This window comes from Silene latifolia, chromosome 11, assembly GCF_048544455.1.
Source record: "Silene latifolia isolate original U9 population chromosome 11, ASM4854445v1, whole genome shotgun sequence".
NCBI lineage: Eukaryota > Viridiplantae > Streptophyta > Magnoliopsida > Caryophyllales > Caryophyllaceae > Silene > Silene latifolia.
This window is the reverse complement of record NC_133536.1, coordinates 119,450,380-119,471,959: the sequence shown is the minus strand read 5'-3', so window position 1 is coordinate 119,471,959 and position 21,580 is coordinate 119,450,380. Positions and strand designations below refer to the sequence as shown.

Sequence of the window (21,580 nt, the reverse complement as noted above, 5' to 3'; positions counted from 1 at the left end):
TTCTAAAAAGATGAGATTTTGTGATCATTTATGGTCAAATATAAGCTTTTGGTAACTTGTTTTTCAAAAGTAGTCACATTTAACTATAAAATGGTGTCAAAATCCCGTCTTTTTTACCGTCTTTTTGAAAAAGACCAATAACCCGTCTGGAGAGATACCAACTAATCACAAAATAGTCAATAACTAGGTTAGATCCCATGCATTAAATGCAAGGCTTATAAAGTTTTCTTTATTTCTACTAAATTAGATATATAATAGTGGTATCTCATTAGTTCATTTTTATCATCATTGCTTTTTGCCAGGGGCGTCTTAAAGTAAATGGAGGCCTGGTGCCACAAAAAAAAAAACAAAAAAAAACGAGGCCCTAAACATGAATGTATAAGTGACTACACGTCGAGGTTTGTATTGAATTTTATTAATAAAGCTTATAAATTCGGTGGCCAAAACTGGAGGCCCAGTTCCGCAGCCCGTGGTCGGCCGGAGTATTAGACGCCCCTGCATTTTGCTTTGAGAAATAAAAAGTTGAAACTGAATTAATTAAAAGAATTGAGTAGCATGTTGAAATATATTTTTGTAAATAATATTTTTTTTATAACGCAAAGCTAATGATTCCAGTTTATAAATTTTCTCAATTTTTTGTCTCGAAAGTAATTAAAACCGTTTATAATTTTGTATGAGTCAAGTAATTCTCAAACAATAGAATCTGTAAAGTATTTAGTAAATCGTGATACAATTTTTTTATTAAAATATTTTAATTAAACGATTATAGATTATGTTTAGTCAAAAAAATATAATTTGATTAAAAGTTTGATTTTAATGAAAAGATAATAAGTTAATGAAATAAATTATTATAATTTAGTTACCTTACTTAGTTAATGTATATATTGTTATTAGTTACCTTATTTAAAAAAGGGAAATGATAAATACAACCCATTATATTTAAGCATTTAATATCTTTTCAAATTAGACATTAATTTAAAAATTAAGGAATAAATTACACATAAATAAATACAATTAATACATGTATTAAGTATTTATTTTCTTTTTTAGATCCTTAAATACAACCCAATTATTTCCTCTTTGAAGAAATACATTTTGAAGGGAAAATTTGTGAGAATGACTATTCATTTAGTAAATAGGAATACGGGGAAGTGGCAAATAAGCCCCAAACGTTTGCCACTACGTGCAAATTAGCCCCATAACTTTTTACTAGTACAAATTAACCCCGTTAGTTTTACCCGATGTGCAATTAAACCCAATGGAGATATTCGGGTAAATTTATCGCCGGAAAAAAATGACATGGCACCGGAGAGATGAATAGGATGGATTAATTTAAATAAAAAAAAAACGATTTTAAATTTGACAGTCGTTTATCTTCGATGTTGGTTCTCTCAAATCCTTGTTTAATTTCAATTGTTGCCGAGCTTCGATTCGGCGAACTCTAGCTTCGATTCTTGTTCACGTAATATAACGAATGGACTTTCGAATTTGTCGAACACCATCGCCATTGTTGCGAAGCTTGGTTTAATTTTCAAGCTCTGATCGCGTAAAATGGCGGTATGTAATTGGAGTGTGCATATGTTCAAATTTCCCCAAAATTCATTTTTTACAGTTTTTGGTGGTAATTGGGTAAACTTTCAATTACAAAATGGTGAACGATTAGTGTGAATGAGCATTGTAGACTGTATCAAACAAAAATGAGATGAAAAATGGAAAAAATGGATAGATGTGACACCCCGCGTTAACGCAGAAGATAAAGCTTATAAATTCAAGCGGAAAATAGGGAATTTTTGAAACTTTTAAAATTTAAAGCGCGGTTTTATTAAAATACCAAACACAAACAAAGAATGCGGAAATAAAGTTTAAATTATACAAACGTGATAGTCAAGGTGAGGGAAAAGATATCCCTCGAATGACAATACAATAAAAGGCGAGTCTAAACAATCCTAATAAACCGACTAAAAGGCCAAAGTGCTCGCTAGCTCACACATGTCTTCACCCCATGAATGCACCAACTAATACCTGTCATTCATGTAAACATGAACGCCACAGTCAGTGGGGAGTAACTCAAGGTTCTCCCAGCCACAAAATGTCAAAACGAACATAACAAGGAACTAAAACAGGTAAGTCATATAAGATTTATACAAAAGATAAGAATATTAAGTTTATATGTAAACATGGCAAATAATTGAGATGGAACAAGATAGGCCAACATTAGCATAATAAAGATTCAACTGTTCACGTGAGACCATTAAATAATATGAAAGACAGGAATACGGTCATTTATGCAAAAGTACGCATTTCAAGGAATTACAACATAGATATGAGATTAGAATCCGAATCATGTGAAGCAGTTAAGTAAGGGATCAACCAATGCAAATTACAAGAATAGAAACCGTAGCCATTATTTGGAAAACCACTTAGCAAACATTGCACGGGACGTGGCTACTAATGTCACATTCATACTTATGGCTTGCATCTCACCATAAGAACGGATGGGAACATCAATCCCGACGATCATATCGCAACTAGAGGGCTTATAGCTCACCCCTAGTATCCGATAGGACCAAGGCAAACAACACAAGGCATAACTCTTGCCTTGAAAGACAAATACCAATATCTATAACCAAGCAAGACCTTTACTACTCATATATAAATATATAATTCCCCTGGTAGGACGACAATGGTACTCCCAAGACTCGAGTCCTAGTCTAAATCGCCGGACTCTCGGGACAAAGATAGCTTCCCGATTCGACATGCGGCAGAACGGTCCGCATCCAAGACTCGAAGACAGATCGGAAATCGAGAACCCACAATCGGCGGACGATCAAAAGAGGCGGAAGATATGAGCTAAACCCACGATCGGCGGGACGATCAAAAGAGGCGTAAAGATAAGTCAAGCAATACGGTATAGTATAAAGGCATTATCATAAGAATACGACTCAACCAAGCGATACGAATCAACTTGGAAAGAGACTACTACTACATGAACCGATGATAATCCAAGTGAGACATTTCATGCCAAATCATAATCATGAATATGAATAAGTAACCCATTTCTTCAATATTTGTCACTTGAATAAAAATGTAAACAAACGGAGATGAACCATTTATAATATGCAAAACAAGCATCCAATTATAAATGACTCAATTTAATTAAATAAGTAGAACAATTCACTCATATTTGAGATACGATAAATAAATGAGAATGAACGGATTAAAAATTCCTATTATAGGTAAATAAGACATTTCATCATATTTTGACTTGAATAAATAATAAATTCCACATTTATAATTAATGTGAGAAAAATATATGAATGAACAATATTTAACGAATTAAGTTATATAAAGCATGAAACGGGATTTAAATAATTCAAATAACCAACTTGCGCCAAAACCATCCATAACTACGACTCAAGGAGCTAATTAGTAGCACCCACACATGGCCTTACAGTTAACCATACACGGTCTCAACCCGTGACTAGCTAGGCCTCGGCCAGGCCAGTGCCAGGACACGGCAGGCCACTGCCAGACTCGCCCAAAAGAAGCCATGAGCAGCCCCGACACAACTACCACTCGACTACCCACAAACAGACCAGAAACAGGCCCGAAACAGGCCACCAAAACAGTCCCCAAAGCAGGCCAAAACCGAATACCAAAACAGGCCGTGACCGACCCAAAGACTGACCACATAACCCGCCAAAACCAGACCACAAAGCAGGCCCAAGACAGCTGCAAAAGACCACCCAAAACAGGCTGCATACACCCTCAATGTAAGCTGCAAACACCACAAGGACAAAGTTGCTAATACAGCCGTAACAACCCCATCGAGTATGGCTATGAGCACCTCCACACGACCACTATTCGACCGCCCACAACCCTCATTCACACCACCACAAATGTCGACACCCTACGGCCGGCTCAAAAAACAAAACCGAGCCAACACAGCCCCCAAACATTCACCGTGATGACTCCCGCAAAACAAAGTTGCCACCGACCAACCCGTCTCGCAACATGACTCCAAAACAATCCCAAAATCGAGTCCGACAACCTTTCCACGGTTAGAAGACAAGACTACCTATGTATCGACTATTACCACTACCTAAGACGCACCAAAACACCCAACAATGCAAACAACCCGTCCCCTAAACTCAACCCGCAATCGTCTCGTAATTGTCTCGAGCCTGCAATTTCAAGCACCAAAACCCGTTCCATCAAGGTACCATATCACGACTAAAAACAGTCCTAATAGCATTCATTCCTACCCCCCAATACAGTCTCAAACAACCACCAAAAACCGGCCTAAAGTAAACCGACAGAGCAGGCCATACCCTCATGTTTATGCGGGTACAAAGAAACAGAGCGCAAGCAGTCCTAAACCGAGTCAAAAAAATTCCCCATTTCAAATTTCGGTTTTTTTCGTAAACTATCACACAAAAGAGAAAACAAAAAGGGGCAAACTTTATCAAACAAAAGCACATAAAACAACACAAAAGACGGAAATTTCGACATTTGTCGAGTAACCTATCACCATTACCTCTTTACTCTTCACACTTCCGACTCAAAGCTACTCCGAGATGTCCAAGTTAACATCTACACACAAAATGCACAAAATTAATGAGGAATTTCGAAATGAAAAAGGGGCGGCAGACTTGAAATGTGAAGAAAGTCAGTCCCTTTCTTACATAGAAGGAATGAGGACGGAAAGAGGAAGAGTTTGGTGCAAAATTTATCGAATTTGATTGAGAAATGTGAGAGAAATCGGGGTTTGAAGGAGACGAGAAACGGTGTTTGTTGTTGTTGTTCATTGTTGTGGCTGCTGTTGCTTGTTTTCGAAAGAAAAGAAAAGAGGAAGGAGGTATGCAGGTGGAAGGTAGGGACACGACTAAAAAGATCAACAACAACAATAATGTCTAATAATAATAATATAATAGTAATAATATATAATAATAATAATAAATGAATAATAATAATAATAATATATATAAAGGTAGAGTGTAAGAGGGTAGGTGAGCGTGTTGTCAATATCGGATAGATCGAGAAAGATTAGTCTCACAAGTGGAAATGTGACGGTCTATAGCTACACGAAAATTAAGACGGAAATTACTATTTTTTACTGTCACTATTATTGGGTCCGACCAAAAATACGTATACATACATTCTTATATAAATTAGGTCTTAAAAATACAATTTAATAATACGTATTTTTATATAAATGAGCTTTTATATATATTACTTTTATAAAAATCGTGTTTGAAATAAAATGAATTAAATTGAATAATTCAAAAATATAAAATAAAGTAATCAAACGGTTTAATAAATTTTAAATGTTAAAAGTGGAAATTCGCGGGTGTTACAATAGATGTGATGAATGAGCTCAAAATATGAGAAAATGAGACACAATGGGGAAGAAACGAGTTAACGAGGTAAGTGATAGACTTGCAGCATTAAGTATAATAATTTCATTTTTTTTTTTTAAAATTTAAGTGAATTCATCCTAGTCATCTTTCCGGTGCAATGTTAATTTTTTCCGGCGAGAAATTTACCCGAGTATCTCTAATTGGGTTTAATTGCACATCGGGTATAACTAATGGGGTTAATTTGCACTCGTAGAAAGTTACAAGGCTAATTTGCACGTAGTGGTAAACGTTTGGGGCTTATTTGCTACTTCCCGAATAACGATACCACCTACTATTGTCACATTACTCCACAAACACAGAAGTGTGTAAATAAGGACCATGAATATTGTGGCGTAGTCCATTTTCCCATGAAACTGAAAGTCTAAAATTGATGAGTTTGATGATAAGAATCAACGATTAGCTTATTTAGAAGAAAAGAGTGATCATAATATTTATCACAATCATCATAATCAAGAGAAAGAAATGGAATCATCACCATTCAAGAAGGATTGTCTAAAGGGTAAAGTAGCTTTACTCACTGGAGGCGGCTCTGGTATTGGTTTGGAGATATCAACACAACTTGGCAAACATGGAGCTTCCATTGCTATCATGGGCAGACGCAGACAAGTCCTTGATTCTGCCGTTTCTTCTCTCTCTTCCCTTTCAATTCCTGTATGACTACTCTCCTTTCTTTCTTTCTTTTTTTTTTTTTTGGATCTTTGCAACTACTTTCAATTTGTTCAGTTTTATGTGGGGTTCTTATCCTTACGGGTCGGTTATACGCAATCTTATCCTTGTGATCCTATAGATTTGTCTGTATCAACTTTGGTTGGTATTTCTTTTGAAAGGAGGTTAATATTTTCTTCCCCATCCAATAATTAGGACTAAAATGCTAGTCTACTTCCAAAATGCGTTTCCACCTAGTAAGGCTTTGTTTTACTCCCTCCATAGTGATAAAACAACCGCTATACCCTCGAGTTAAAAGAAAATGGGGACAATATCATTGTGATGGAGGGAATGGTAGTTAAGTTCACTCTTATTCCTTACCAAATTTAGGAATGGGACAATTAATTTGGAATATTTTTAGAGGGAAGAGGGGGCAATAAAATTGTAATGGGAGTATTACTTCTTTACGAGAAAGGTTTTCTAGGCCTTTGTACCCCAGGTGGTAGCATTTCTTTTACTATGCCTTGACATCTTTACGAAGCAATTCATAACTATATGGCCGTGCGTTTCCAAGGGTCAACCTTCCTTATGGTGTATCCTATGATCCCGCAATCAATGGGGGTCTTGTTCACTAGGCTCCTCAAGTATATTTTTATATTCTTGAAAGTTTTATGTAATTGTAATACATTGAAGGAGATTGTTTAATTTCCACAAATGCGTTCTGGGCTTGTAGCAGTTCTTAATTGTAAATAAGTGGGCAACTATTGCCTTGATTGAGGCAATTTAATCCTCTGACAACGGTTCCAAGAGACTCTAGCTGTTGGATATGCATGACCATCTTTAACTTCCTATAGGCACCACTTTTTGGAAAACTCGCTAGGTGTAAGGTGCTTAGCCCTTAGCCAAAACGACTAGGCACCCTAGGTGTGCACCAAGCGAAGCACTCTATCATGCACTTAATTTTTTTTTCTCTTCTATTCCTAGCTTTTAGTCCTACAAATGTTAACCCTCTTTAAAAATTAAAGAAGGGTATAATGCACATTTTTAAAAAAAACAAAATCCAAGTTAGTTTGAAAAACGAGTCCGCCTTGTGTGCATGAGATGCACGTCATTGCCTCACTCATCTCCACATTTCCTTGTCGTCTCAGTGTCATGATCCGCCTTATGTTTTTAAAAGCTAAGGTATCAACCTGACATTATTTGAGAACTCATTCCCTTGCGATATCCTTTGCACATCAGCTTACTAATAACAGTATCCATTTGCCACTATCACCATTAAAGGGTAAGCAGTTTTAAACTCACACCCAAACCTGTGTTGAGTGTTGGTGTCCAGAAAGTTCTGGGGTACTACTTGCATCAATTCAGATGTGGACAAGACTATCCGTAACCTTCCCAGTGGTTCTTTTACTGTGATACTTGGATTACCAGTATTTGCGTTGTGGCTGAAGGAAGCAAACAAAGGAATTAAGGAAGTACCGAGGCTGAGGAATAGCAATCAAGGGAGGCTAATCTTCTTGTTGCTTGCGTAATGCATTAGTTGACCAGAACCCTCTGTTGAGCGCATCTACAGTCCATGGCCCTCTTCCTCATCTATTAAGGTTAGCACGTGGATGCTAACCTTCCTAACATTATTGAGCAGTGAAAACAGCCTCATCACAAGTAAAGCTTATATTCTTGGAAAATTCTGCAGAAGTGTTTTGTGACGAGCATTTTTCCTGAAACCTTGACATGGAAACTGTTTTTGGTCGGACATCAGAAAAAAAGACTGTGATTGTGCTTGTTTATATTTCAAGTGGCGAAAGCTTATAACTTATAAGCCTGTTGAACGGGCTCATCAAGGAGGGGCTGAAGTATTTTATAAATTTTGGCGCTAGTCCGCTAGAGTGGTCGCTTGAAGTCTAGCTAGGGAATATTTCTCTACAGTGGACAAAGGTGTAGACAACCTTACTGCACTTTGAATATATTCCAGAAACAACTAATATCTTGGTTTATTGATTAATCAGGTCTATGAAGAATAATTACCTTGAAAGTGATCCTCCTATTATTCCACATAATCCCTTGCCTTAATTCATTATTTGTGGGATCATCACAGGGGAGGGGGTTGAGCTAAACCTGACTAATATGGCTGCCTTTTATTCTTGTAATGTTGGCCAATCCCTAATACCCCGGGTTTGTCTTTCCCTTTTAATTGACTATCACATTCGCCGATGTTAAATCAACCTCAAAGAATCGATTCACCTTGTATAAGCACTATCGCTGATTATATTCTCCTCAAAAAGAAATTCAACAGAAAATCTCGCTAATTGAGAAGGTTGGTTGAGAAATTACCCACAACAGTTGCCAAATTAGTAAATTAATGTCTCATCTCCATTTCAGCATTAGATTGCTCTAATCTTTAACCTTAAACCCCCCAGTGTTGCCTGCCAATCAATACAATCTTGATGTGGTTTCTGAGTGATGTTACCCTAGATAGCGTGAATATCTAGCATATTTCCCACCCATATTGTTTGGTCTGTAATAAAAAGCTTAGAGAGCATCCTCCCGTTGAGGTTCTGATTTGTGAGTATTCTTCTAACGATCGTGATTGCTTAGTGGCCAAATACTCCGGGGAAGTCTGACACCACTTTTAATGATACGATTCAAGAATTCTGGATGAAATTTGTTAATTTAACACAGATTCTGAATTCCAGAAATAATTGAAGGGCCATTCTGCTGAAATGGGAGAATGAGATAAAATTGTACCATAAAACTACTAATTTAACTAGAACTAAGCTATTTATAAGCTCGAGTTGATTTCTCGCCAAAAACATAACAAAATTCTGTTATGAGTTGTTTGTGCTGACATTCTGTTCTCCAAGGCTTCTGCCTTGCGCAAACTGGTATTCCATGACACACCTCTGACTGAAGACAAGAGGGTTTTGTAGCTTTACTTTTGAATTGACAAGGGTGGTTTTCTAGTAAACATCAAGGGCAAGTTGAATAATTGGAACCAAGATATATGTACTCCTTTTCTAGCGTACAAAAGATATATGCGGGATATGATATAGTGCTCTCCGTATTCGTTAAAACAAGCATGGTTATCTTATCTAATTAGTATGCTCGACTATTTTCTAGCTGGATGCTCTTAAGTTCTTCAATTTTTGAAAGGAATGGGTACAATTTTGAGTAAATAGTTAAGCATATATTCTTATCGTGTAAAATATCGGTATAAATAGCGATCTTGTAATCTATCTTCACGGTTGGTATTGGTCGTTTCGCTTTACATGTGGGATTTAATATGGCTAATACTGTCTCAAAATGTGGTCATGTTATCTTCAAATCCTTTCCAAAGCCATCATAATTTGCTGACACAGTTGCTATCGACTGACTGTGATTTCCTGTCTCTGAAACTAGGAATATTGTTGCTTAAGCAGCAACGTTTCTCATTGAAGATGGCAGTTGATATTCACCTATGATGTAGGTGCTGTATTATACTATCATCTCAAAGTACAGACAATTGGACTTTTGTGACCTATCTTTTTGTATTGGTACTATAGTTTAAAATCGAGGTATTGGCTGTCCGAGCGGTCACGGTAATGGTATCGTATTGTGTAATCGTCCTCGACTAGGGCGTCGTGGTCAGAGTCTCGATTATCGCCGTGGTATTTATTTTGAAAGCTTTTGTAGATATTTTGTCATCTATCGTCTCTTTCTTATAAAGCTAAGATTATACTCCTCTATTTAGAATAATTAATTTGACCAGAATTATACAATTTTCTAGTGCTTTTCATTACAAAGTTTGACCGGTACAAGTTATAACTTGGCTATCTTGGGGTCTTTGCGGGTTGCGGAGTTTGCCATTACACGTTATAAATCGACTGATTTTTTCCCACTTTTAGTTTACCATATACATCTCGAGATATCGCATATTTGCAATCTCAGATATCGCATATTTGCGATCTCCGACCAATACATCTTGGACTATATGAGACGTATCAGTTCAGATTTTAAACCATGATTTGTACCCTTGGGTTTTGTTATGATTTCAAAGATGTCTCTCTCTTCGCGACAATATCAATGTCGCGTAACGTCTCATACTAGCTGTTCTTTTACATGACCATCTATGTTTCTCCTGATATTTCTTTTTCTTGGGTCTTTGAGATTGCTTACTCATCATTTTAATATCTCTTTTCTAATGAGAAGGCAATAGGGTTTGAAGGGGATGTTCGCAAGCCGGACGATGCAAGAAGGGTTGTTGAGTCAACATATAATCACTATGGTCGAATTGACATTCTTGTGAATGCTGCAGCTGGCAATTTTCTGGTGTCCGCTGAGGATTTGTCCCCTAATGGATTTCGAACAGGTAAGGCTCTTTATTCGAATGCTAAGTTGGCTGGCATGTGAGTTTGTTTTATACAGCACCGTGAGTACATGGCAGTTCCTTTGTTTCGGGAGGAAGTGTCAACAGAAAGTACTTTATCAGTTTATCTTACAGGCATGGTATTAAAATACTCCTGTTACATTACATAAGCCCCGTCATGTAAAGGAATTTTATGTCGTCATTAAGTTATTTCCCCTCCTATGATGCTCTACAGAAAACTGCTAATACTATGGCCACATCAACCGATATTTGAAAATATAGTCGTTATTTTGCAAGTATTTAGGTATCTTAATATGTACAATGAGCTATTTTGTAAAAATAAATACGGGAACATTTTTTTTTTTTATTATTTTTGCTATGTTGCATGCATTTGTGACAAAAAAAGGAGGGCATAAAGGAGTATAACTTGGACTAAAACATTGGAAGATAAACTCTAGGTTTCATATTTTTAGAAGGGAAGAAGTACCAATGTTTTTGAAATTTTGGTTGTATTGGCAAACCTCAAGGGTATCAGGTGCAAGTGACAAACCTCAAAGTTACCACATGGATTTTCCGTTGAATTAATAAATGCTTATTATATAATTATAAAGTAAATAAGAAGATGGGTTTTTATATGTATTGATCTTATGACGTGCAGTATGTGTTAATCTGCGTTTAGCGATACCAATATTGAAAGGGGAAGAATTGGCACAAATGGTAAAATGATGCGCTCTTGAAGATAGTATACTCCTTAAGATTTCTCCTAGGAAAAGTAAGTAATTTGCGATCATGTCGTTTGAGAGAGATGTACCATGGGATCTGTTATTCGTTCTCACTAGGAAAACAGGCGAAGCAAAATAAAATTAATGGAGGTACAAAAGCTACTGTAACTGTGAATGGAGAGTAACCAACCACATAATGGTGGAATTACTAGTGGCTCAAAGATTAAAGAGCTGACAAGGAAAGGGAAGATGTTGGGTATGCAACATTGGACATAGTCAATGGTGAAGTCAGAGGTACTTCTAGCCTCAATTAATCTGAACTTCCCTTGATTATCGAAGATGAACAGGATTGATGGAGAAGAGACAGTCAATGAATCTGGTAAAGGTGATCTCCATGGACTACTCTGCAATCAAAAAAGCAAAGGTGGGCTCTTAGCCCCAGCTAAAAATGACGGTGGTGTAAATCAAATTAAAATATGCACAGATGATACCTCTGATGAAAATGCTTACTTGTATCATGCTATAGTATATCTTTGGGGATTGTCCTCCTTGGGAGGTCGTAAGTTGTTTTGTGCAGTAATTTTGATGAGAACGGAGAATTGATTAGGTGTAATTTTTGCCCATTAGTTTATTGATGGTTTGGTTAATGGGGTCATTATCTCTTTGATAATAAAGCCTGTTATCATCTGTCCATGGACGCCTGTAATTCAGTTTGCAAAAGTTGGTTCAAATTTTGCCTATATTGATTAAACTGTTTAATCCGGAATACAATTAGGGACAACACTATTTGGTGAAAAATGCTTTGGGGTTGGGTAATCTTGTGAAATTTAATATTGCTACGCAGGAGAAACAAGATTAGGGTATACTCGGATTATGGTGATGGTTAATGTTAGTCAGATTTCTATGCAAAATTCAGTTTGAAGATGAAAATGGTTAGTGGTTGATGTTGGGGTATAACCGTACAGCAAGAGTGGAATCCTGTCATATACGGTGGTCGTAAAGGTGTTAGACATGAGTTAGAGCAGTGCAGGAAAGGATTAATATGGGGATGGTTCAGCTGCAAGGGTGGGATAAGACTAGATTTAAATTAGGGGGCTACAGCGATACGAAATACCTATACCAACACCTGCGACAGTGTGCTCCTCTTACCGGTTGTCGCTCTTGCTAGGGTGATTACAAGGATAATCCAGCATGATGGCAACCCGGGAAATATTAGCTCGTTCATGGGTGTTCTTTATAAGTCTACTCAGCAGGAGCTAGGAGGTAGTTGAAAGGGTTAGTAGGTGCTCTACTCATGTTCATAATTGCAGAGTAGTTGGGTATTCTGGAATGCCCGAAGACACACCACAGCAAAGCAAAAGGTAAGTTAAGAGGTTTATCCATACGAACAAGCTACGGCTGTTTGGTCTAATTGAAATTAAAGTTAAGAATAAATCGTTGAAGAATATTACTAATATTATTTGTGATAGTCGGTTGATTTCCATGAAGAATAATTGGCACAGGGGGGCAGAGTTTGGTTGGTGTGGGATTTAATGAAGCTCATTGCCAACATATTGGTTTGTGATGCCCAGTTCATTCATCGTGCAGTAGAAGCTCTTGGTTGTGGTTGCTTTCGGCTTACTATGGTGTATAGTTTTAATAAGAATGCTGAGAAAGAAGCATGATCAGAGTCAGAAATGTGTGGGCTGAGGTGCACTTTGGCGATTTCAACAGTGTGCTGCTTTCGAATGCAAAGATGGGGACTGAAGTTAGCCAAACAGAGCAATTTCCATTTCTGGAGTGGGTAACATATTGTGGTTACAATATAAGATATCGTAGGGATCATTTTTTTTTTTACTTGGACAATAAGCAACATGTTGAGACTCGGGTGTATAGTCTTATTCTCTTACAGACACGGTTCTTACCAGTTACCGATGACGATTGGTTACTTAAGCTTGGTGAGTTAAGAGCTGTGTTTTCACCTGAGGGGTTGTATGAGCACTGTCCTCGTGTGGTGATGATATCAACAGATTCTGGAAGGAGAAGGAAGAAGTGTAAATATCTTAACATGTGGAGTCTGGCTCCTGTGTTTCAGAAGGGTGTCATGACTAGAGGGTTGGACGGTTGGTAAGGGTGGATTGTACAAGGGTGTTTCAGGTATTTGCTAAGGGAATAAGAGGTCCTTTGAAAACGCTTAATTGCTGTCTGTTTTAAGATTTTAAGAAATCCGCAGACATGGACTATAAGTATCTCATTAAGAGCCAACAGAAAATTGCGAGGAGTCCTTCGGAAATGGAGTTTATCACAATGGAGTTTTTGGCTGTTAAGTGCTAACTCGTAGACTTGTTGATGAGGCTAAATGGCTGGTTGATAGGGATACTAATTCTGGTTTCTTTCATATAGTACTAGTAAAGCATGGATATCTCAAATTAAAGTGCTTCAGCTTTGTTGCATGAATGGTGTTTTGATGACTGCTTTATAAGGGAATTTGGCTGCCTTCCTGCAGTTCTATCAGCAGCTCCTGGAGGAGAGTTAAGTAGTTAACCACAATCTTCAGCCCATGTGGCTTCTACAGAAAGAAGGGTGGTGAAGGAGTCTTCATGGTCTCATTTATGCAGACCTGTTAGTGATGTAGTGGTCATTGGATTATTTGTGCACTGGAAGCTATAATTGCTGTTCTCGACTTTCTTCGGGGATGGAGTTTAAGGAGAGCCACGTGATCATTGTTGCACAGGAAAGCTGTATTTGATGTTCTCAACTCTCTTCAGTGTAATATTTGGTGGGCACAAAATGAGTGCAGGATGAGATGTGTAGCAGTGCCTCCTGCGAGGCTGGTCCAAAACGTGCAGGGAAATTTTACGCTGAATTGTGGCATGAAAATAAATGACATTCTGAAGACTAAAGATAAGGAGTGGCTGTATAGATGAAGGTCAATTCACTCTGAGTGTTTGATCGCTTAGAATAGTTAGATCCTGCCGTTGACTAGTAGGAGAAAAGGTGTCGTTGCAGAATTGTGATGCTGAGGTCCAGAATGACACACGATCTTGAAGGAAAATTAAAGGTAGAAACCAGGTTAGGAATTTTCTCGTGTCGTGAATTGCTAAGTTCCTCATCTATCTTTGATACTCACATGATAAAATAAAGTGTATGTAAATACGATGCACTATACTTTCTTACTCCCGGAACTAAGATCTGAGAAACATCTCATTGAGGGCCGTCTCTGAGATTTTGGAGGCCTGTTGAAAGTTTAAACGGAACTTGAAAAATTTGGGTAACCTTGGATTCCTGAGATATAACAATCCAGAATTTTTATGAACAGATTTCGTATGTTTTGGTGTTGATCTTTTTAAATGCATGAGCTGAAACACTTCATGATAAGTGATTAAGAGCAACAGAAGGTCCTTGGTCATTCTGGAAATTACTTACTATACTTCTTTTTATGGCAATATCGCCTTGCTCTTAAGTTCAATAGACAGTTTTAACCGTGTAAAATCTATTTCCATTACCTCCCAATGGACCTGGGAGATAGTGTAACATCGCTTAGACTTAAGAGTAATTCCAAAAGAATGACAAGTATTTGGAGCAGTGAGTTGAAGATCTTATATCATTAGAGCCTATTTTATTCTTCGCTTGCTCCTGCATCACAATGTGCCTAGTCTTTTGATGGTTAGATATTTTGATTTTCCGTTGCTTGCTTCATTACTTTTCCTTTTATTTTTTATCGGGAATTTTTGCTAGTAATTTAATTGAAGGTTTGATTGAATGGGTGGACATATTTTTTAGTAAGTTGGCACCATTTAATTTTGTTTCATGATTGTAAATCCACAGTTTTGGACATCGACTCTGTTGGCACGTTTACAATGTGCCATGCAGCGCTTAAATATCTCAAGACAGGGGGAGTAGGGAGAGCATCATCTGGTGGTGGGGTTATACTGAACATCAGTGCCACCTTGCATTACACTGCCTCTTGGTACCAAATTCATGTATCTGCCGCGAAGGTCAGTTGTGACCTTTTCACACAAGTCATGACTCATGGTCGACCTAGAATATTTTTATTTGTCGTGTCTTGTTAGAAAAGAAAATTTTGATATTATTATACAAAAATTCTACTCTTCCCTCCCCGTTTTATAATATTTTCTCATTTAGCTTTTTGAGGTCAAAATTTTGCATTTTGACACCGGATATGTTAAAAAGACAAAAATGTTGTTTTGACACTGGATATCTCATTGCGCTGTATTTATTTTCCTATGATCTAGGATCCTTACTGCTAATGGTCATAACTCATAACCCCTTGTTCTCTAGGCAGGGATGAAACTTGCCTAGGCCAAACCAGGCCATAGCCCATATGAGTGAGTTTTATGAAATATAACCACTAAACTAAATAGTAACCATTGTTTTGTATTTGGTGTAGTGGTGAGAGTATTTATCAATGTAGGTTTAGAAAAGTGATGCCTGGAGAGCGCGTGAGTGAAGCAATTTTTCAGGGTTTTATGAATTTAATTTCGTCTTTTTTTTTTTTTTGAATTTCCATACTTTGTTTTAATTTCTCTTTCGTAAATTATGAGCGAACACATTACATGTAAATTGAAATTACTGAGAGGATATTCTCATAATGTTTTACAATATATACTAAGTACAATCAGGTATCATAGTGTTAACACAATATCAATAATATCTACAAAATTAAAGGCAAAAGCGCTAATCCCCACTAAACTAAAAGAATAAGAGCTGCTCACAATTTTCCCGTTCAATTGATTGTCAAATATGGTGGTAGGCCCACATTAAAATTATGACTTTTAATTTATTGACCAAAGATTGCATCCACAGAATAAAATATTACAATCAAATCAAATGCCAACTAAAAATAGGCTTAACACTACCATTATTCACGCTTAATATACCCGTAGTATACTAATTTGTTCTTTTTTTAAGTTGGTGGTTGGAGTTGATAAGGTTTCAATTTTATTTGCTTTTTTTTTTTTTTTTCTAAAATAAATTGTCCTTTTTTTTTTACGGAATTACTTTTTCACATACGGACTTTACTCTTTCACATACACTTTTTCATTAAATTTCCACCTTATACCCTTTTAACCTAAAATCTAATCAAATTAACTATTAATCACCTTTCCGTAAAACCTAATCTAACTGCTCGAAGGACTGTAATTCTCCATACTTATAATTTTCTTTTAAAAATTTGGTGCCAACTTGGGTTAATTCTTTTGTTTTTATATTTGTGGAATTGTGGGTGATAACAACAATACAAACACGACTATATTCGAATTACGAAGAATTTACTAATAGCCATGAGCACAAGCGCCTAAACATTGTGATTGAAATATTAAATCATTTGCCTTATAATGAAGTGTCAGGGGCGTTTGTTCACGACTATTTGAATGTTGCAATGCAAGTGCTGACCGCTGATAATGGAGAAAACAGGTAGATAAGTATTCACATTATTTTTGACAGACTTAGGGATGTGGTGGGGACTGGGGAGATCCGGACAAAGGACGCCGGAGTAAGGAGGATAGATCAGAGAGAGGATTGGCCGTTCGGTGGCAGGGAAGGGTTGGGTATTTGGTTTTGGGTGAGGTCTAAAAAAAATGATAAGGGTAAAATTGTCAAAAGCGTATGTGAAAGAGTAAAATCTGTGTGTGAAAAAGCACAACCCTTTTTTTAAGTTAACTAATCCTTATTAATATGGGTGGTTCTTAATAAAGGATAAGGAGTAAGAATCAATAACTCTAATCCCCACTAAACTAAAAGAATAAGAATTGCTCACAATTTTCCCGCTCAATTGATTGACAAATATGGTGGGCCCACATTAAAATTATGACTTTTAATTTATTGACCAAAGATTGCATCCATAAATAAAATATTACAATCAAATCAAATGCCAACTAAAAATAGGCTTAACACTACCATTATTCACGCTTAATATACCCGTAGTATACTAATTTGTTCTTTTTTTAAGTTGGTGGTTGGAGTTGATAAGGTTTCAATTTTATTTGTTTTTTTTTTTCTAAAATAAATTGTCCTTTTCTTTTTAAGTTAACTAATCCTTATTAATATGGGTGGTTCTTAATAAAGGATAAGGAGTAAGAATCAATAACTCTAATTTTTCTATTAAAAATAAAAGAAAAAAGAATATAGGCGTAAATAGTATTTTTAATTGTTTGTAAATCGTCCTTCTAGATGTGTCGTATAATGTTTATATATGTTTCCGTTATAAGGTCAATATGCACTTTATAATAAGAGAGTACTGACCCTATATTAGATTATGTTATTGCATAATAGTTAGCTATCATTATTTTTAATAATAAAGATAGGTTTGCACAAAAATAACTTAATCTAAAAGTTCTTTGAATAGTAAACTTTATTTTTTTTATATAATTTTAGTAACATTATAATCAGTACATTACAACATACTATTATAACTACAACTCATTTATGCAAGTTTTTTTAATTTTTACAAACTCAATTAATTTAACCCTCACAAATGCCGTGCTTTAGCACGGGATCTCAACTAGTTTACTAATAAACCTCTGACCCTCAGACAATTCTCATAATGTTTTACACTATGTACTAAGTACAATCGGGTCGGGGCTTTGCCCCTCTTACGTACCAAAAAAAAAGTACAATCGGGTAACATAATGTGAACACAATAGCAATAATATCTACAGTATAAATATATACAATATTATTTACTAATAATTACCCATTAGTTTTTCATTCGTAGTTTAATGTCGACAATAATATTTTAGCTAGAAGCTCTTTTCATAACACGCCTGGACAATTTGATTGTTTGAATGGTCCCCTTTGTTTAGTAGGACAATCTTAGGCTGCGTTTGACACGACACTTCAGGTAGCTTATTTGACCAAAGTAGCTTATTTGACCAAGATTTCAGCTACCTGATTTTTTTGCAAGTGTTTGACAAGTAGCTTATTTGGTCAAATAAGCTACCTAGAGTAGCATTTGGGATTTCAGGTACAACAACAACAACAACATTACCCCAGTGCCTCAATGGCTCCCGCAAATTGCGGGGTAGGGGGGGGGGGGTCGGATGTACGCAGCCTTACCCTTGTGTTAGCATTTGGGATTTCAGGTACCTGAAATAAATTATTTTCCATTTATTACCCTTTGAATCTATAATATTAAATAATTATCATAGCCTTTTACGTCATTTTACCAAGAATCAGCTACCTTTTCAGCTAGTTGTCAAACATTTTTTTATAATCAGTTACCTTATCAGCTCCTACTTTTTAGTTACCTTATCGGTTACCTTTTCAGGTTTCAGCTAGCTTTTCAGGCTTCAGGTAGCTTTTCAGTATTCAGTTAGCTACAGAGCCTTATACTCTCTCAATTCACTTGGATTCCTTACATTCTCCATTTTTGGTTCATTCGTTGTGATTCCATATGTTTCATTTTTAGGAAAGAAATGACCCATAAAACACCACAACACCCTTAAATTAAATGGGTTCCACCATATTTAGACCGTCCCCTTGCATCATCCGCATGCCATTTTACCTTTATATTTTTGTCCTTTCTTAATCTTTGTGCCATTAAAAAAACACAAATTCTCATTATAGATGGGGATATCCATCTATAGCTATAGACGGGCCAAATATCCACCCACTTTAAGCATAAGACAAGTAACAAGTTGCATGGTGGGGCCCAAAAATGTCACCACTTTAAGCATATTTGACCCCGTCTATAGCGAGACTAATTGTTAAAAAAAACCCTAACATCAAGGAGTACATCGTGGTGGTCAAGGTGTCTGTATGGGTGGAGCAGTGGTGGTCCGCGGTCAGATGTGGTTTTGGGTTAGTATTGGTACTAGTGATGTGGTGGGGTGGTAAGTCTGGTGGTGGGATGGTGATCTGGTGCAGGTGGCGACCTGGCATTAGGGTGGTGATGGAGTTGGTAGAGTTGGTGTTGGGATGGTTATGGAGTTTGTTGGTGGGTTTGGGACTTGGAGAGGAGAAAGATGGGCATGTTAGATTATAAGGGGGTATATGGTTTTTTTTGGCAAGTTTCTTTTTGCCATTTAAGGAAATGGTATGAACCCAGCGAATGAGGCGAAAATGGAAAGTTCTATGAATCCAGAGAATGGTAGGGAGTATATGAGAAATGAATATGAACATTGGTTGGTACGAAAAGTCGGTCTTCTCCCTCTCCGAAATGCACATATATATCTTAATTCTTAACTTCCACGAAGGAAACATGCAAAATTGGCCTCTGTCCGTCACTATTGTTTCCTGGCTTTGTCCATGTCCTTTTCTACCTGTATAGCGGAGTTGTGATGATTCTAGCTCATCCGTTACTTGTGTTTGGCTGGTTGGCCTGTAGGCAGCTGTTGATGCAACTACTAGAAACTTGGCATTGGAGTGGGGAACAGACTATGACATCAGAGTCAATGGGATAGCACCAGGTCCAATCGGCGACACACCTGGAATGAGGAAACTAGCACCTCAGGAGATGCAAAGTAAAGCTAATGACTACATGCCTCTTTATAAACTTGGTGACAAATGGGATATTGCAATGGCTGCTGTATACCTCGCTTCAGATGCAGGTAGGACATTGTTGTCTTATCTTTTCTCCTTAATCAATGCCCACGCGGCCACATGCTTGAACTATGGATGCTTTCAAATTTGTATATCTTATGTTGTCTGTTTATTAATATAAATACGAGCTCACAAATTAAGAAGTTCAAGATTTTTCATACTAAGATTTGAAGATTAGAATACAAATTATATTTAAAAGCTGCATTTTCTCAACAATTCATGTCAGGAGTTCACTTAATGAGTTAATGATGCATGTGTACTGTGATTTGATGATTAGAATGCACCTTGAGCTAGTGGTTAATAAACAGACCAACGTTCAAGCATTATTGTTGAATTTGAACGTAGTGGCATTTTTGTATTGGCCCCACGATTGTATATTTGACTAAACCATTGTAATATTCCCAGGTAAATATGTAAATGGGGCGGTTCTACCGGTTGATGGAGGCCTTTGGCTGAGCAGGCCACGCCATCTAGCTAAAGACGCAGTGAGGCAAATGTCCCGTGTTGTTGAAAAGAAAACAAGGAATACACCAGTTGGTGTTCCTAAAAGCAAGCTCTGATTCACTAGTAACATGATCAGTTTGTGTTTATACTCGGATATTTCTCGGGTGTTGCAGTAACTTAATAATTATAAATCACATATTCTCATTTAAGCCGGCAGTCCGGCATATAAATCAAAGGGTAAGAATAAGAATGTAAGATTATCACTAGAGAGTTTTATAAGTCTTTAAGACTCTGCCACATTAGCTTCCCGATAACTTTTATTATTTGTTTGTTGTTCAAACTTGTCTCAGACTCACTTGAGATTTTTTACATTATCCATCAATTCACCTTAGACTCCGCTTTTTCAGTTCACTTTTTTTTTTTTTACAAAAGAAATGACACATGAGATCCATTCATTAGATAATTTCCCTTCAAAGTGGAGTCAAGATTTACCCAAAGTCTTAAGTTGAGTCTTAGATTTTTAAAACTCAACTTAAGACACTGTCAAAATTTGGGTAGATTATTGGTAGTTGTGAGTGAATTTTGTCTCCTGATTTATCAGAGTTGACAAGTCTTGTTTCAAGACAACCAATAATCTTACCTTAAAATATTGCGTCATTTGTATCATTAATAATAATTTATTGACATAGTTTTTTGCTAACACCTTTTGAAAATATTTGTTTATTGTAGTCGTTAACAATGAGAAAGTTAGTGCTCACCACCTATTACTTGACGGAAAGTATAGATTGAACCACTTGTCAACGACCTTATTGCACCAATAGTAGCAACAATAGGAAATTGATTCCTCATGTGCGTGCTAGCCGTAAAAAAAAAAAAAAAAAAAAAAAAAAAAAAAAAAATGAGGACCACGAAGAGCTAGGGTGTAACACCCTCTCTTACCCAGCCGAGATAATCGGGAGTGCCACCATCTCAATTTCCCGAGTTAATGAATCAAAACTCCAATTAAGTACTCCGTAATATTTATTAAAGTCCAAATTAATGAATTAGATAAGAAGAATAATATAATGTACAATGTCTTGACTACTACAATCATTCTAATGAAGTCTATATCAACTAACATGTGACTACTCTACTCGACTCCGAATGTTCGTGGCTCGGCCCAAGTCCCGCTCGTCACCTAGTTAGTGCTGACCACCTATTACTTGACGGAAAGTATAGATTGAACCACTTGTCAACGACCTTATTGAACCAATAGTAGCAACAATAGGAAATTGATTCCTCATGTGCGTGCTAGCCGTAAAAAAAAAAAAAAAAAAAAAGAAAAAGAAAATGAGGACCACGAAGAGCTAGGGTGTAACACCCTCTCTTACCCGGCCGAGATAATCGGGAGTGTCACCATCTCGATTTCCCGAGTTAATGAATCAAAACTCCAATTAAGTACTCCGTAATATTTATTAAAGTCCAAATTA

At 36.7% G+C, this 21,580-nt stretch overlaps 1 protein-coding gene and 1 long non-coding RNA gene across 2 annotated transcripts; one reads left to right on the top strand and one right to left on the bottom strand.

Moving 5' to 3' along the window:
- Positions 1–1,797: 1,797 nt before the first annotated feature.
- LOC141611877 (uncharacterized) lies at positions 1,798–6,078 on the bottom strand. The gene is made up of 3 exons (XR_012528854.1): positions 5,939–6,078; positions 4,538–4,593; positions 1,798–2,022 (listed from the first exon to the last, which is right to left on the bottom strand). It is a non-coding gene; the product is annotated as an uncharacterized LOC141611877 (long non-coding RNA).
- Positions 5,696–20,522, top strand: LOC141611876 (peroxisomal 2,4-dienoyl-CoA reductase [(3E)-enoyl-CoA-producing]). The gene is made up of 5 exons (XM_074430527.1): positions 5,696–6,071; positions 10,248–10,407; positions 14,934–15,103; positions 19,453–19,675; positions 20,073–20,522. Exons 1-5 carry the CDS (start codon positions 5,883–5,885, stop codon positions 20,225–20,227), a joined length of 897 nt encoding a protein of 298 aa, XP_074286628.1. The 5' UTR covers positions 5,696–5,882; the 3' UTR covers positions 20,228–20,522.
- Positions 20,523–21,580: the final 1,058 nt, after the last annotated feature.

Coding starts and splice junctions, on each gene's coding strand:
- LOC141611876 (XM_074430527.1), top strand. CDS start 5,883: ATGGAATCATCACCATTCAAGAAGGATTGTCTAAAGGGTAAAGTAGCT. Junction 10,408..14,933: donor CCCTAATGGATTTCGAACAG/GTAAGGCTCTTT, acceptor GTAAATCCACAG/TTTTGGACATCGACTCTGTT. Junction 15,104..19,452: donor TTCATGTATCTGCCGCGAAG/GTCAGTTGTGAC, acceptor GTTGGCCTGTAG/GCAGCTGTTGATGCAACTAC.